This window comes from Pogona vitticeps, chromosome 1 (assembly GCF_051106095.1).
Source record: "Pogona vitticeps strain Pit_001003342236 chromosome 1, PviZW2.1, whole genome shotgun sequence".
Classification (NCBI taxonomy): Eukaryota; Metazoa; Chordata; class Lepidosauria; order Squamata; family Agamidae; genus Pogona; species Pogona vitticeps.
Genome location: NC_135783.1, coordinates 151867254 through 151880205, shown reverse-complemented (window position 1 = coordinate 151880205; position 12952 = coordinate 151867254). Strand labels below are relative to the sequence as shown.

The window sequence follows — 12952 nt, the reverse complement described above, 5'->3', positions numbered from 1 at the left end:
GATTCGTCGTGGAGCAGGGTAATCGTTAAGCAGGGCGCCACTGTATTTCCCATTCCAGGTGAGCATACGAGTTTGAGGATGACGATGTGATCAAGAACAGGTGCAAAGGATTCAGGAGGGGGTGAAAAATTGGGTGCTGTGACTGATTTATAAGCTGAATCTCTCCTCAGGGCTGCTGAGTGTTGATTATCTGCCCTAAAGATAAATCTCTTCTTGGTAGATATTGATGACTGCTCTCCCAACCCCTGTGGCCATGGAGGGACGTGCCAGGATCTAGTGGATGGCTTCAAATGTGTTTGCCCTCCTCAATGGACTGGCAAAACATGCCAGATAGGTAAGTGTTGAGTACAAATTTATGGGGACAGCAAGTAAGCAATTGGAAAAGTTACGCATAAAACAAGGGTGGCAGAGAGTGCTTTTGCCGCCACTAGCCCCAAACCATAGGATACGCAACGAGGTGTAGTGGATAGAATGTTAGACTAGGACTGAGGAGACCTTAGTTCAAATCCCTGCTTGGATGTGGAAACTCGGAGAGAGAGAGAGTTGAGGGTTGGATAATACTAAAACCACTCCTTTAATATGTCAATTACCTTGAAAGCCCTATTAGTGTTACTATAATTCCAGTTTCATGGCAGGCACCCTAGACACCAGATACCCGCACATCCCTCGAAAGTACCTTTAAAAATAAATCTTATTTGTACAATACACAGCGAGTTATGCCCCTTCTGCAACCTGTTTTGTGAAAGGCCACTCTTATAAACAGGAACTGCCCAAATTAGCCTCTGAGAGGGATAAAACTGGGCCTGCAGGGCAAATAATGGCTCTGGATGCTTCTGCATGGCACTATTTGCATGTTGTTATATCCTGTTGAGTCACATCCCACTTACAGCAACCCTAATAGGGTTTTCAAGATGTGCCAGATATTTAAGGAGTGGTTTTTCCATCCCTTTCCCCCCCCCCACAAGCGGAGATTTGAACCCTAGTCCCCCAAGTCCTAGACTGTCACTTAATCTGCTATACCCCAATGGCTCTAGGGGTGGAGGGAAAATGTTTCTGCAGATGTGGATACAGCTTACAGGCTATCCTTTGCCCACATCTAGCATTGAAGGTGCAGTTCCAGAGCGGCCTGCTTTGTTGTAAGGACATGTGTGCATGAATCAAATAGGTAGCTACAGCCAATTCCTTCTGCTGGGCCAGTGAGTGCTGGTTCGCCTCTGTCTCTGAAGCTCCTGCTCTAGTACAGACATTTTAAAGGAGCTTATATTGCTTTTCGTGTCTTATAGGCCCATGGGGTGACAGATTAGCCACATGGTTGGGGTATGTGGTGCAGGGAACATTCTGCATATATCCACTGACTCTCCTCGGAGGGGACCTCTGATTTGGTAGCGTTGGGGAGTGTTCCTGTCAACTGCAAAGACACAGAGTCTGGAAGCTTCCCACAATCTGGGGCAAGTTTGGCCACTGCCTTTGGGTCCCACGTGTGTCAACATGGGAAGTGGCAGCTTTTGAAGTTGGAAGCCAGTTTGGTTATCTTCATGGGATCTGTTGTGCTTAGTACTCCTCTCAGCCTGACGCTGACTTCGCTGCCTAAATCATCCTGGGCCTCTGCAGCTTCTCCCGCCTCTTTTCCCTCCCTTTCAGCCTTGTGGGAAAGTGGCTCCATCTCTCCAGTTGTGTTAACTCCTTCCAGGGAGAGAATCCACAGCTGCATTCCAAGCCGGGGATGATCTCATGGAGAAATGAGCCGTCCTCCACCGTCTTAATGCAGCGTCTTAATTCCAGTGACTCAGGTTGTTCCACTGCTCTGGAGTTCCCAGATCACCCGCTTCCTTCTCTTCCACCCACCCGCCCTTTTATTTTCCCCTTTCCTCAGAAAGTTGTTCTTGGTTATTGAGGCTGTAACTGGGGGAGAAATCGGAAGGCCCTTCAGCATCGAATCAGTTTTGCCAGTGCACTCCTGGAGGTGTCAGAAATGCATGCGTCTTTAATGAACATCCCCTGTTTGCTGGGCAGACCAGTGGAGAGAGCTTTCCTCCTCCTTCCTGTGCTCACTGCTAAACTTTACAAATTCCCTTTCTCTTTTCAGATGCAAATGAATGTGAAGGTAAACCATGTCTCAATGCTAATTCCTGCAGGAACCTAATTGGCGGCTACTATTGTGACTGCATTGCTGGCTGGACTGGCCAGAACTGTGATATAAGTAAGTGCATGTAGGTGACTCTCTCTCTGTGTGTGTCGGTGCGTGCGTGCGTGCGTGTATGTAGAAATAGGGGCAGAGAACACGGGGCCCTTGGGATATTTTGGGGGACTCCAGATCTCATTAACCCCCCCAGCCAGTGGTTTGGAATGACGAGAGTTGTAGTTTAACAACTCTGGGAGGGCCACTTGCTCTCGAGGGTGTGCGTTTGTCATTCGTGTCATTTTTCGGTTGCAGAAGGCAAGAACACCACGCTGGGTTACACAATGAACACTGAGATTGAAGCATAGCCTTTGGCATTGGCCAGCAAGGGAGGGGGCCAGCGGCCGATGTTTTTAGAAAGGGAGTAGTCGCTCTGGCATGAATAAGAGGCAATTTTATCAAACCCATTAGTCCCACAACATGGCTATATTCAGATAAGGTGACTCGAAACAATGATGTGAAGTTTCAGCTGAACTCTGCTGGAAGAATTGCCGAAGGTTCCCACCCATTATAATAACCTTATCTGGAGGAAAGCATGCAGGAAACTTGACAAAGGGTTTATCTAGCTAATGCTACAGAGACACTTGGATTCTTTCTCTCGGATTTCAGTGCGGGGTTGCTGTCTGCAGGGTTGCTCATGCAGTGTGTTGTGATTTTTTTTTTAAACTGCAGATACTGATGACTGTATTGGACAATGTCAGAATGGAGGGACTTGCAGGGTAAGTTAGGTTTTCTGAGTTTTTTCTGTCTTTATATATATATATATAATTGAGCTTTAATATCAAGTTTTAAACAGAAGATATCAGAGGCTGGGAAAGTTTGGAGAAGTGGGCATGGAGGATTCTCTGAATTATAGTCCCAAAGAAACTTTTCCATGCTCTAGAGAAAGGAAGAACAAACTGGATAACTCAGTAGTTTAGGTATCTGGCTGTAGAGTCTGATCCCCTCCCCTGTGCCTCCCTGGAGAAGAGCCAGCCTGTGTAGCCATGGGCAAGCTGCACAGTCCCAGAGCACCCCAGAAGAAGAGAGCTGCCATCCACCTCTTGAGTACTGTCTACTTAGAAAACCCTGGAAAGGATTGCCATAAATCAAAATTGACTTGTCAGCACATTTATTTATTTATTTATTTATTTATTTATTTATTTATTTATTTATTTATTTATTTATCATCGTCATCATCGTCGTCATCATCATCATCATCATCATCATCATCATCATTATTATTATTATTATTATTATTATTATTATTATTATTATTATTATTATTATTATTATTATTATAGCAGAGTAGGGATTTTTTCTTTGTTCTATGACAAAACCCCAAAACATCCCATACAAATCTGTATTCAACAGTTTTCTGACTTCCATTTTTCTTGTCCCTTCCCCCGCCGTTTTGCAGAAGCTTATTCTGTTGGATTGTGTCCACCACTACTTTTCCTCCTTCCCCCACCCTTGACCTCTCATGCTACCTCTTTTCCTTATCACTTGATAAAATGAACAATTACTCTCTTCCCATTCCCACAACACTTGACTACATGATTATCATGACTTCACTCTCAGCTCAGTGCATACTTCTAAGTGCCCAGCTAGGATAGAGTGATCGTCTATGCTGGGGCTTTGGAAGATTTCTAAAAGATTTTGCCCCTTAGAAAATGAAATTGAAAATATTATCTGCATAAATGTGTGTATGTTTGTGTGTATTTGCACACCAGCATCTGCCCCTCATTGTTTCTGCTCGAAAAGAGAATGATTGTGACCCTTCAAAGATGAATGAGTCTTGTATGCGTATATGAGATGTTGTGAACTGTAGCTATGAAATTCGTCAGATGCAAATGGGCTACAGCCCAGAAAACCTTATGTAAAACAAAACATGGTAATCTTCAAGGTGTCACAAGACGCTTTATTGTTTTGCTTTAAGAGCCCTAACATGGCTAAAACCCTAAACACGTTTGGAAAAGATACATGTTCTTATTTGGTGCCCTGAAGACAATGACATGGGTTTGCACACAGAGTGTATGTGTGGTGGTGTGCGTGTATATGGGGGAAGGGGTGAGTCTGTATCAAGAAAGTGGTTTACCCATCTGTGCTTGTCCAGTACTGGACCCGTGTCATCCCCATGCAGGCCTGGCACTGGACGTGGAAGGAAAAGTACCCAGAGCCAGGTGGTGTGGGGCTGGTAAGAGTGAGAAGGAAAGAGAACTCTAGCTTTTTCCACCTTTATTCCCCTTCTGGTGCATGTCTCAAAACCATCCCCTTACTGCACATGTGAATGGGACAGGTGTGCAAGTAAATAGGTTTGGCCCCGATTGGGTCTTTGAATGCAGCCATCTTTGCCTGGACCGTCAGCATTCTTAGCCAGTATCGTATGCATCTTTTTAAAAAGCTTTGAAGCTGGTGAAGGTTTCCCTTAGGCCAGCATGGACTCATTATCTTCACCCCTTCCCCGTTTCCCTTTCAGGACTTGGTTAATGGTTATCGCTGTGTCTGCCCACCTGGCTATGCAGGGGATCACTGTGAGAGAGACATCAATGAATGCACAAGCAACCCTTGTCTGAATGGGGGTCATTGCCAAGATGAAATCAATGGATTCCAATGTCTCTGCCCTGCTGGATTCTCAGGAAATATCTGTCAGGTGAGGCTGGCTGAAGCGCAGGTTCTAGATAAGCCCCACCAGCCGCATGGTTTGGGGGCTTCTATACTTAATACCTGCATTTGAAAGCAGCAGTAGGGGTGGTGGATGGGGAGAAATCTGTGACTTGTGAAGAGTTTGCTTGCTTGGAGCTTCCAGTTGAAGCTCCACATGCTCCTTGATAGCCTTTCCGTATTAGCAAGGCTGGCGAGTGTTGCATTGTTTATGTTGTACACAAGTAATCGAGGCAGCAGATAGAAAAGTCAGATTCCATCCATTGAGGCTTCCTGCCTTCGGCTGCAGGAGCAGGAATAATAAAGCCTTTGTCGCAGGCTAACTCTCTCTCCTGCCCTCCTCTTTCCTCCCTATCTTCTAGTTGGACATAGATTATTGTGAGCCCAACCCCTGCCAGAACGGAGCCCAATGCTTCAATTACGAGAACGATTATTTCTGTAGCAACTGTCCAGAAGATTATGAAGGGAAGAATTGTTCGCACCTCAAGGATCACTGCCGTTCTACTCCTTGTGAAGGTAGGCTTGCAGTGGGGCTGCATCGTTTTGCAGGAGAGTTTCATCGCGCTGCAGCCTTTGACAAAGTGACTCATGATATTCTGATTAGCAAGCTAACTAGCTATGGGCTGGGTAGAACAACAGTCAGGGTCAGTACACAACTGGATACAGAATTATACTCAGAGAGTATTTATCAATGGCTCCTTCTCAAACAGGGATCAGGTAACAAGGGGGGGGGGTGCCACGAGACTCAGTCCTGGACTCAATGTCTTCAGTGTTTTTATTGATAACTTGGATGATGGGGTGCAAGGAATGATTTGCAGATGACACAACATCAAGTGAAATAGTATCATGAAAGACAGAAACAAAATTCAAAAGGACCTTGATGGGCCTGAGCACTGTGCTGCCAACAAGAGAATGAAATGAACATGTATGAGTGCAAAATTCTACACACAGGAAGTTAAAAAAAGCAAACACACTGTGACAAGGTGGGGGATACTTGGTCTGTGAGCAAGACGGATCTTGGAACTGTTGCTGCAAAACAGGCCTATGCTATTTTAGGCTGCATTAACAGAAGTACAGTCTCCAAATCCTATGAAGTACACTGGTACCCCTCTGTTCTGCACTATTTAGGCATCGTCTTGAGTAATATGTCCAGTTTTGGACACCACACTTTAAGAAAGATGCAGACAAACTGGAACAAGTTCAGAGGAGGGCAAGAAGGATGACCAAGGGCTAATGAAGCCCTATGAAGACTGAAAGAACTGGGCATTTGTAGCCTTGAGAAAAGAAAACTGAGGGGAGATTTGACAGCACCTTTTCAAATACTGGAAAGGTTGTCATACAGAGGAGGGGCAGGATCTGTTCTCAGTCTGCCCTGAGTGCAGGACATGTAATAATGGACTTAAATTGCAGGAAGCCAGATTTCAATTGAATATCAAGAACATTTTCCTATTAGAGCAATATGACAATGGAAGTAATTACCTCAGGAGGTGGTGAGTGCTCCAACGCTGGAGACATTCAAGAGAAAATTGGACAACCATCTGTCAGATCTACTTTGATTTAGATTTTTGCACTGAGCAGGAGATTGGGCTCGATGGTTTTATAAGCCCCCTTCCTACTCCATGATTCTGTGAGGTGGGGAATGCCTGTGCTTTGCAGGCAGATGGTTCTGGGTTCAGTACCTATCATCTCTGGTGAGGGCTGGCTGCCACCAGTCCATGCAACAACTATAGAGCTGAATAGGGAGTGAGTCAGGCTTAGTATATCCTGTCTCTGTAAGACAGAAAGTAAAACTCTTTGTTGACACTCTTGGTTTTCAGCTTTGGGTTAAGGGCAAGGGCATCAAGGCATGCAAAGGGATCGAAAGCTACAGGTGGGGTTCAGCGTGGCACTGCCATGTGGTTGAGCACAGGGCAACTCTCCAGCTATCATGGGACTGCGATTCCCATCAGCCTTGGCCAGCGTAGTCAGCAGTGGGAACCGCTGGGAGCTGCATGCCCCAAATCTGGTGGGCTGCACTTTGCTCACCCCTGATCTTCAGCACAGTTGTAGTCGGGGCGTATTGTGTTACCTGAGCACAAGCCCCTTCTTCTGCTGAAGGCTGTGGGTGCTTAGGCTGCCCCACAGCAGAAAAGGAGAGCACCCACTCACAGAGGGATGGGAAGACCCTATCTTAAGAGGCTTGGTATCTCAAAGAGAGCAGCAAGGGCTCACCCTGCATGCACGTCTCCTTCTTCTTGCAGTCATTGACAGCTGTACGGTCGCAGTGGCTTCCAACAGCACCCCGGAAGGGGTCCGCTACATCTCTTCCAATGTTTGCGGCCCCCACGGAAAGTGCAAGAGTCAAGCCGGGGGCAAGTTTACTTGTGAATGCAACAAAGGCTTTACCGGCACCTACTGTCATGAAAGTAAGGTTTGAGGTTTTTCTCCATCCCACCCTCTTCTCCATTTCATTTAAGCCTGAGTTTATAGCACTCTGTGTAAATATTTTGGAAAGAATGGCCTGCTTGTCCTTGGGAGCCGAGAGTCATGGCTCTCTGAGAGCCTTTTGCAATCTGCTCTGAGCCCTTTCCTTCCTCCTTTGGTGAACTGGGACTAGCCTCCCCTTGGCCTTGAGGGGAGTTCATGTTCAGAGGCTCCTGGCCCTGGATATATTGACCTTTTATAAATGGTAACTTTTACATGGTGTTATGTACAAAAGGCCTTGGGGTAATCTATAGCAACAGCGTACTGTAGGTTTACGATCTGCCTTTAAAAATGTTTAAAATATATGCAGATATTAAAGAGGAAGCTGGTTTTTATTACCTTAGGTCCCCCCCCCACCCACTCCGCCCCTTTACATCATTTAGGAAAAGGCTAAGCATTGTGGCAGAAAGCTTGCAGGTAATGGATACAGAATAAACCAGGTCCAGTCCTTAATGTTGTTAGTTTAAAGGTTGTGTGTTGTAGGGCTGGGGAGAAACAAAGCACGACAAACGTTACATTTTGGGATGACAACTCCAAGAATCTCTTTCTCCCCCCCCCCCCCCCCGGTTAGCCTGCTAGTTAGCCCAAAAAACTTACTTTCTCCAAGCTCTGGAAGCAGCCTATGCTTAGCCCCATGGGAAACCGTTGCCAATCAGAAGTAGCCATAGGAGGCTAGAAAGGGCAATATTTATTATTTATTTTATTTAGTCGATAGACCGCTCTAGGCGGCTAGGTTCCTGGGTGCAAGTTCCCCTGCTCCAAGTCATAAGTAAAATAACATCAGTCCATGAAGTGGCATGTCTTAATCGCACCTTTCATTTACCAGTGTCGTGTTTTTTTAAAAATTCATTGCAGACATCAACGACTGTGAGAGCAACCCATGCAAGAACGGTGGCACATGCATTGATGGCATCAACTCCTACAAATGCATTTGTAGTGACGGATGGGAGGGCACCTTCTGTGAAGCGAGTAAGCACGTCCTCCTTCTCTCCACCTAAAGGAGAAAGCTGTGGGACTCCCTTCTGACAAGGAGGGATTGGGTCCTATTGTTCTAAAGAGCTCTTGCTCTTCGTCACCGGGGACGGGGAGGCTGAGGCTGGACCTAGTCCTTTGATGGACATTCTCCATAAAGAAGAGGCTGCCTCTTTCACATTTAGCTAGCATTTTGAACCTCGGCGTGGTCCAGGAGGCAGAAGAACAGCTGGCTGACCTTTACTCACTGTGGAACATAAGAAGCTAGTTGAGTGTCACACTCGTATGCTGTGTGAACTAAAAAGGGGGGTGGGAGGGCTCCTCCTCCTTCACTCTGACTTGAAATTTCACATGCAATGTGTAGCCTGTATAATTAAAATTGTAAACCGCCTGGAGAGTGCTTGTAGCGCTATGGGGCGGTATATAAGTCCAATAAATAAATAAATAAATAAAATATTTGACTGAAATCAAAATACCTATTTAGTCTAAGCTCAGGTTTTAGAAGACGCCTCCTTCCTATTTGTTACTAGGCTAAGTGAAAAAAGTCATCTTGGAATCCAGGCAGCAGGAATCTCGGGACACGGCATTTCTCCAGGTTCCAGATTCCTTTGTGTGGCTTTCGGAGGCCTCCAGAAAACTGCACATGCTCAGTAACTTTTCTAATAAAAGTACATTAGTGAGAGACGTGAATCAGGCCCTCTGAGAGCAGGAAAGATTCTTCTGTAGGTGGAAGGAGACCATCTGCTAGATGCGACCCTGAGTTTTATCAGTTGCCAGTCAGCGCTTGCCACACAGGAAGCAGAACATCTTGGGTTGCCATGATCTTAAGGCGATTTGGCCCATTTTCTTCCTCTTTGATCTGGCTGCTTGAATCTTTGTGCCAGATCTGCTGTAGGATAGGAAGTAACAATAGCCAAAGAACAAATGTTTAACTATTAAAATTCAAGGTTTATTCCTTTCTCAGGAGCATCAAATGAAAGAAGTGCATTTTGATATGATATACAGTGTAGGGAGTTGACTCAGTAGACAGATTGAACTCGGGGAAGGTGAATACGGTATTGTCCTCAGGTTAGTTCTGAATATTGCTCCGATTGGGATGCCGAGTTTGCAGTTCCTGAAGGGTCGGAACGTTTGTGCCGTTAACAAAAAGCGGAGGAGGGTTTGAAGAGCTTGCCTTTGGCCTGGAAATGCTGTAATTATGTAATAAGGCTTCCTTTGCCTTCAGCCTAACTGGTATATTTGTTCCAAGGAAGCTGGAGTGGTGTTCCTTGGCAAAAAGAGCTGAAAGAGAACCGTGGGGTATCGCGCAGAATAAACACGATCACGTCAGTGGTGGCATTAAGGTCTTCAGGGACTTAATCCAGGTCTGGGACTAGAGGCCAGGAAGAGGAAGAGAATGTGCCTGGGGAGAAAGCAAATCTCAGAAAGTCATTGTTTCTGCAAACAGCTCCTCTCATTTTGAGCACTCCTGTTTCTTCCAGATATAAATGACTGCAGTAAAAACCTTTGCCACAACGGAGGGACGTGTCGTGACCTGGTCAACGATTTCTTCTGTGAATGCAAAAATGGATGGAAAGGGAAAACCTGCCACTCGCGTGAGTAGTTGAGATGAGCCCGTGTCCCCAAGTTGGTACCCGCCCAGCATTTAGAAGTAACACATTCAGTGTACAGCCTTGGACGAGCTCAGAACGCTCAGCAGTTTTCTGAAGAAAGACATTTGCTCTCTCTTCCCCTTGGAATGTTCATCAGATGAGATCCCAGATCTAGCTGATTTACAGGCAAAAGGGTAGAAATTCTTCTTTATTTGGCTCTCTTTCTTTCTCTGATTGACATGAATCTCTTCAAGTGGGCCTGTCATTTTGCAGACCAGGGGTTCAGAGGTAGAGACACTTGGGGGTGGAGGGAACATCCAGACCACAACACTGCAGTGCTCACCTCAGCACCTTGAATCATATCTGCAACAGCTGCAACTCCTGGGGGTGGACAGTGCTCCTATGCACATGGTATAGCAGGTATCTGTTTGTTAGTACAGTGGTGCCTCGCAAGACGATGTTGATTTGTTCAGCGAAAAACACTATCTTGCGAAAACATCTTGCGGAACACGGTTCCCCATTGGAATGCATTGAAATCTATTTAATGTATTCCAATGGGGAAAAATCGTCATCTTGTGGAAATCGTCCATAGAAAACATCGACTTGCGGAACACAGTTCCCTATTGGAATGCATTGAAATCTGTTTAATACGTTCCAATGGGGAAAAATCGTTATCTTGTGAAAATCGTCCATAGAAGCACAACAGCGATCGCAAAAAACAGTCATCTTGCGGATTAATCGTCTTGCGAGGCAATCGTCTTGCGAGGCACCACTGTATTAGAAGCCGGGAGGTTGGACCAAAAATGTAGTATCTCGTGGGAAAAGTGATGGAGCTTTTCCTGGATAACCCACTAGGAGACTTTGCAGGTCCTAAACCTATGTGGAGGCAAACAAAATGGGGCCGGGCTCACCTGCCACCCATCCCACTTCTGATTCGTCTCATTTGCACCTCCAGGGGACAGCCAGTGTGATGAAGCCACATGCAACAACGGAGGGACCTGTTACGATGAGGGAGATGCCTTCAAGTGCATGTGTCCTGCCGGGTGGGAAGGTGCCACTTGCAATATAGGTAAGTTGCCATGTGTGTGCCGTCTCAGACCATCAGATTTCCAGCAAAGCATTTTTGAAAACTTAGCAGCAAGTCTTTTCCCCCCCTTCCTGTTACAGCGAGAAACAGCAGCTGCCTACCAAACCCCTGTCATAACGGAGGGACGTGTGTAGTGAGCGGTGATTCTTTTACGTGTGTCTGCAAAGAGGGCTGGGAAGGACCAATATGCACTCAGAGTAAGTTCTCTCTCTCTCTCTCCTACCCAAACACTTGTGGAGGGGTGGTTGGTGAGAAAACTGGCTCATCTAGTTGCCCTCCGGGATTTGAGATTGAAACCAGAAGGGGAAAGCTGTTTGATGTGGGGCATGAGCATCACCTGAATCATTGGGCTTTAATGACATTGTAGGATGGAGCTCTGACCTGTGCATGAGAAAGTTCCAAATGGGATAAGTGGAGACAGATGTCATTTTGTTCACACTCCAACCTCCCTCCCACCCTTGGGTTTCCTCCCTTCTTTTGCTGACAGCTGTCACCCAGTTTGGAATCTCGTCCACTTTTCCTTCTGTTGAGGATTCTCTAGAGAAATCCTCCTCATTCTTCTGACCCCTGCACGTGAAGCTTGCAGCGGGCAGACTTCAAGCTTGCAAGATCCACTTTGGGGTTTTTCAACTATAGAGATCCACCACTCAGAGCCTAGTGTGTACACTTAAAGAAGTCTGAGCCCAGGAATTAATTGGGAAGTCTAAAACTGAGCCAAAGTCTGTCTGTATACAAACGTATCTGGTTGCCGCAAACCTGCTCTATTTCAGCAGTGTAGTTTAAGATAGTGCTGATGGAATCCTGTTTGTTTTTGTTATTTCTGAAGAGCAGATTCAGAAATCATTGTGGATCTACCCAGAGATAGATATGCCAGCAGGTTCAGGTATCCTCTGTGTCCAGCTTGTGCTGATCAGTATAGCTTTCATCTGTGTGAAAGGCTGTTTGCTATTCATTTTTGGTACTCAGCGTAATCGTTAATAGGGGCATAGAGAGGGTTTGTAGGTCATCTAGTCAAACTTGTAGGTTGTCTAGCTCAGTGCAGGAAACTCAACATGAGAGCCTGCCACCCTTCCCAATAACAGGCTCTGCTATTTTATGGTCAAGAAGCTTTCCTAATTTTGCATTTCTTTGATATATTTTTTTTGCAGATACAAATGATTGCAGCCCCCACCCTTGGTAAGCACCAGCATCTGGGAGCAGATTAGGCTTTTATTTTGCTTGCGCCTCGGACATTGTTTCTTGGAAGGGTACTTTTTGTCTGGTGGAATCTTTAAGGGGCATTTGTTTTACTTTTCTCACTCAGGGTGGGGAGGGGTGGGTTGGTTAGATAAAAGGGCAAGGCATCAGATTCTTCTTGCTCTCTGATTCTTTGACTGTAAAACTGAGTGTCTCTTCTCCAGCTGCCTCAAACTTCCCTCCAATTTACCTTTCAGTTCACCTTTAAGTCCTAAGAAATTACTTAATTGACAGCTGCTCAGTCTTCGATTTAACTTTGCTAGGCAGTATCTCAAAATAGTTTTGCTGTTTAATGCCTGTCATGGAATCTATAATATATGGGTATGTCTTCCTGTTAAAGTAACTAAAGCAGGAACTGGCTCATGTTGTTGTTTTAGAATTGCATTTCTGTGCTTCAGATTTGTGCATTCTGTGGCAGTAAGAGATGATGATGATTAACTTTTGCTTTATTTCTTCCCCTTTCTTTTCTCCACCTTTCTACCCCAAACAGCTACAATAGTGGACTGTGTGTAGATGGGGACAATTGGTACCGTTGTGAGTGTGCACCAGGTTTTGCAGGTCCGGACTGCAGGATAAGTACGTGTTTCTAATTAATTCTTCACTTCTGGCTTCATGTTACGTTGGATGGGAAATGAATGCAATATATGTTTAAAAATATTTGTATAACTCTTGTGTCACCTCATTAGCGAGGCTGGCTTAAATCAAAGTTGTTTCACTTGGAAATCTCTGCCTCAGGCACAGAGAAAATTAGTCACTCTTAAGTTTCTCTGGAATCAGAAG

The 12952-nt window shown here is 45.5% G+C and overlaps 1 protein-coding gene across 1 annotated transcript in view; it reads left to right on the top strand.

Moving 5' to 3' along the window:
* JAG1 (jagged canonical Notch ligand 1) overlaps nt 1-12952 on the top strand; it is a 57826-nt gene that overhangs the window by 36630 nt on the left and 8244 nt on the right. The window contains exons 9-20 of the mRNA XM_020806854.3: nt 221-334; nt 2087-2200; nt 2852-2898; nt 4638-4811; nt 5185-5338; nt 7063-7227; nt 8141-8254; nt 9739-9852; nt 10805-10918; nt 11017-11133; nt 12085-12112; nt 12663-12748. Of these exons, the coding sequence (XP_020662513.3) occupies nt 221-334; nt 2087-2200; nt 2852-2898; nt 4638-4811; nt 5185-5338; nt 7063-7227; nt 8141-8254; nt 9739-9852; nt 10805-10918; nt 11017-11133; nt 12085-12112; nt 12663-12748 (1341 nt within the window). The remainder of the gene's footprint in view (nt 1-220; nt 335-2086; nt 2201-2851; nt 2899-4637; nt 4812-5184; nt 5339-7062; nt 7228-8140; nt 8255-9738; nt 9853-10804; nt 10919-11016; nt 11134-12084; nt 12113-12662; nt 12749-12952) is intronic.